The 4,339-nt window shown below is 50.3% G+C and overlaps 1 protein-coding gene across 1 annotated transcript in view; it reads right to left on the bottom strand.

Moving 5' to 3' along the window:
* Positions 1-4,339, bottom strand: part of Znf217 (zinc finger protein 217) — a 28,106-nt gene that overhangs the window by 1,476 nt on the left and 22,291 nt on the right. The window contains 3 exon segments of the mRNA XM_033767085.1: positions 3-219; positions 1,111-1,227; positions 4,281-4,339. The exon segment at positions 4,281-4,339 is cut by the window's right edge and continues 520 nt beyond it. Coding sequence (XP_033622976.1) covers positions 3-219; positions 1,111-1,227; positions 4,281-4,339 — 393 coding nt within the window.

Below are 4,339 nucleotides of genomic sequence, written 5' to 3'. Positions count from 1 at the left end.
GCCTGGCCGGAGGCGCTCCCTTCACATCTTTGGCGCCATCGGAAAAGCGCTTCCCATTTTTGGTGTCCTCGCCGTCCTGTGCCCCGCCTTCGCTCCTGGCCTCGGAGGCGGCGGTGGCATCAGCTGGCCGGTCCTTGTGATGCCTCTCCAGGTGGTACCGCAGGGACGTCTTCTGGGCCGCTGCATAGTCACAGAATTCACATTTGTACGGCTTCTCACCTACAACCAGAGAAGTCACTCAGTCACCCGCCTTTGCGAAAGGCGCTAAGGACCACCCAACACCGAAGGTCCCAGAGAATGAGGCTTCCCGGCCCTTTCCTACCTATGAATCTTCGGAGCTCGGATTTCATACCCAGCTCCTTGTTCTGCACCCTAAAATTTTAAAATGTCAATAAGAGGGCCAGAGACTTAGCTCAGTGGCACCCCTGCCTGCCTGCCTCACAAGCGCAAGGTCCTAAGTTCAATCCTGGGTACCCCAAAAAATAAAAAAAATTTTTTAAAAAACTGAGGTGAGTACAGTGGCCCACGCCTATAATCCCACTACTTGGGAGGCTGAGGCTGGAGGATCACAAGTTCAAGGCCAGCCTTATACAATAAGACCCTGTCTCAAAAAAACAATGAAAAACAAAAAAGTGAGTATACATCTTTACTAGAAAAAAGTTGGCAATAGTATTTTTAAGTGCACTTTTCCAGATAAGAAAATGAGGGCACAAAAAGTTAAAACTTTCCCCAGCTCACAGAGCTACAAACTAATGAATTCAAATCCACTGTCCCCAGACCCCTGTGTCACCACAGCTGTTTCTACAATTTAGAGGGAACTAAGTATACTATAATTCATTTGAAAGTGTGAAGGCATTTTAGAAATCAAAGATGTGGCATTTAAAAATATTAGGGGGTTTTTGAATGGGTAAGAGTCGGGATTCGGTCAGTAGTCAAAGTAAACCAGCTTCAGAAGAAAGGGCACAGGTGTTCGGGTTCCGGGGATGCCAGAGTGAGACAGCCTCAGGTGCTCTTAGCTACCCAGGCCTGAGCAGAGCGTCTGAACCAAACAGCAAGAGATTACCCCTTAATTCTTTGAACTAATACATGCTTTAAAAAACAAAGTCCTACCTGTATGCGTTCTGAGATGAATATTGAGGTAATAATTTGAACGGAAAAACTTTCCACAATAACTACACTCTCTCGAGGATGTGAGATGCTTTATTTTTCCTCCATCATCATTTTTATCTTAAAGTAGAAACAAAAATATTTATGTAAGACAGCTGAAGTGTACGAAGTGTGTGATTTGTTCATATAAACATTTTGGGAAAGCACGCACACATTTCTTACATTAGCGCTGGAATAAGCTAGGGGACTAAAAACACCAAAGGCCACTGCAAAGTTGCTTGAGGTTTTGCACTTTCATAACTTTTTTCCTGTGTTCTGGACACAGCAGAGGGCACTATTAGTACTGAAGACAGTTCTTTGTCCGAATCTGAGGCAAGACCACTCCAGACTCAATGGGCCAGGCAGCCTCCTGCTCTCCCCGAGCGGAGCATGGCTGTGCCGGGCTAGGGGAACCACCTTCCGAGTCAGTAATTCAGAAAATCGAGCCAACATAAGTCATCCCTGCTCCCAACCTCTAAGAGAAAAACAAGCTCTGCAGCCTAAGATTGAGCAAATTACCACTAGAGGGCAGCAGGCACAACCTAATCTTCAACAGCAAACAATCCAGTATTGGGCTAACACCCAGGCAAGTTCGTAAAAACTTGGCTAAGGTCTGCCCAGGCACTCGCGGCACCAGGTATCTCTAACAAGGTATCCTCTGCCTCCCAACTCTGAACGTCCATATCTGCAGGACTGGCAGGGCGATGGTACCTGACGTTCAGGATTCCACCAGACAGGGACGACCCAGCCAACTCACACTCACCCCCCCACCACGGCACTCAGCAGGGCATGCTGCCTTTGGAACGCCCTCCCCTCATGAATTACGGAGTTTTAAATAATACAACTGCAGCTCACATGCAGTAGGAGTGACCAAAGTCTGCGCGCCTCTTCAAAACAGCGCCAACTAACTCAGGCTGCAGGTGCTGCTGCCCGGGCTCCATCGCAGCACAGGGCAGAACAGGGAGCAGCGATGGTAAGGAAGGTAAGGAAGCCGGCGCCAGGCCTGTCACTCTGCAGGGACTGCTCCCTCGAGCCTGGCCCTGCTCTCCAGACTGTGTACAGAGACCCCTCCAGGGAGGAGGACCCACCTGCAAGATGGAGACAACCCTTGACCTAAAAAGGTACCAGGGAGACTTCAAAAATTAATCATTGACTTTGGTTTTTGATCTCCTCAAAAGTAAACCCAAAGAGCACTTGCTGTGGCAGCACAAATACTCAGTCACCCCAAAGAAAGCCAGGCTGATAGTACAGGGAGATAAATCTGGGCTAGAAGCCACATTAAAAACTTAAATTTAGGAACACCGGTAAGTTAACTACAGGACACCTGACTTTCTTACTCACACCCAACTAGCTGTGTTTCGAGCTAGTTTTGCACATCTGAAATGTCCTGCTTCCACCCGTGGGCCAGGGCCTGTGTTATATTATTCCCCCACAGCCACAGTTACGAAATGCCTTCATCCTAAATAAAACAGAGGATGCGACATCCCCATGTGGACCTGGCCCTTGCCTTCTAGCACCTTTTCAAAGGAGAGTGAACTTCTTACAAACAGGCTGTTGAAATTATCCTTGGGAAGTGGAAGACAAGGGTCAGTGAGCCAATTTTGCAAACAGGAAAATCGGGACAAAGAAAAGTTGAGCAACACACGATCAGTCACAAAACAAGGCAGTGGCAGAACTGGAACTGAGCTCGGGGCGGCCCCTACCACTGCCCCGGGGCTCCCGGGCCCAGATCCTCAGGGAGGAGTCGCTCAGCCCACCAGAGCCCCTGTCTAAGGCCTTCTGCATGGTATCATTAAGATACCATGACGGGTTTTCGAGAGTTCTGGAAACTGAGCACTTCTGACATGCTGCAGGATAGGATCGCCATGTCCAAACACGCTCTGTACATTAACTATGTGACGTGAAAACCATGGCACTCGAGTTGCTCCCAGGACCGGAAGAGAACTGGACGCTGGCTGCAGAGCGGGTGACGCCTCTAAGCTCTCACAAGCCTCCCCGCAACATGACAGCAGGGTGAGGGGCAGGGACCACGGTCATCAGCGCCGGCTGCCGAGACGCTCCTGCCCTGCCCTCGCTCACATGCTGAGTGTGCCCAGACTGCAGGGCACTACAAACCACCCCTAGGAAGCAGAATCCTTTTATCCAGACAAATACTCAAAGGCCATGAGACGTCCTGGTGTCCCCAAGGGGGCAGCGGGACTGGGCACGGGCAGCAGGAGCCTCCTGTGGCCTGGGCAGTGCCCTTCCCCACTGGAAACCAGGTAAAGCCTGGAGCGGTCTTTTCCACACCTACATATGCCACTCGCACACAGCAAAGCTTACTGAGCAGTGAGCATCTGAGGAGGTTAGCTCTGGGATGCTCGTGTGCCCTGTATTTCAGGAACACACCACCTTGGGTACCGAGGAACGTACACACTAGCACCTCCCAGACATAAAGGACTGGGCGATCAGAAAGCACCGAGTGACTCTCCTAGCAGGAACAGTTGGCTCTCGCTGATAATCCTTCCCAAAGCCTTTGGTGATCACTAGAAATCCATTTAAGTCAAGCACAGTGGCGCACACCTGTAATTCCAGCACTCTGGGAGGCTGAGGCAAGAGGATCACAAGTTTGAGCCCAGCATGAGAAACTTAGCAAGCCCTCATCTCACAGTAAAAATTTAAGGGCCAGGGATTTAGACCTTAGGACGCCACCTGCCTACTAAGCATAAGGACACATGCTTGAATCCCCGATACAAAAAAAAAATTTAAAAAGGAGGTGGGGGGTTTGCTGACAACGAACCTGACCGCAAAGACCTTGGTTCAATCTCCAATACCACAAATATTAAATAAGTACATCACTGTCTAGCAAATGTATGAGAAGTGGGCCTGAGCCAGGGAGTGAGTGACTCAAGCCCGTAAACTCAGCCACTCAAGAGGCTGAGGCGGGAGGATTCCAAATTCAAGGCCAACCTGGGAAACTCAATCCCAGAAAAGAGAAACTGGGCCCAGAAAGGCTTGGTTTTATAAATAAAATCGGGAATGCCAGAAAGGTGAAGTGACACTTGCACAGCTCCAGGCCACAGCACAGCAAGACACAGGTCCTTCCAGGAGTTTTCAGGGAGAAGCCCGGCCGCCCGCACCCACGGCCCACTCACCCAGGTGCAGCCCCTCAGGGAGCCCGTCCTCCGAGCCGTCTTCTGAGCCTCCTTCGCGG

This window comes from Fukomys damarensis, unplaced genomic scaffold (assembly GCF_012274545.1).
Source record: "Fukomys damarensis isolate Sample0158 unplaced genomic scaffold, DMR_v1.0_HiC HiC_scaffold_22, whole genome shotgun sequence".
NCBI classification, from domain to species: Eukaryota; Metazoa; Chordata; class Mammalia; order Rodentia; family Bathyergidae; genus Fukomys; species Fukomys damarensis.
Note: the sequence above shows the minus strand (reverse complement) of the source record. Positions and strands in the feature narration are given on the sequence as shown.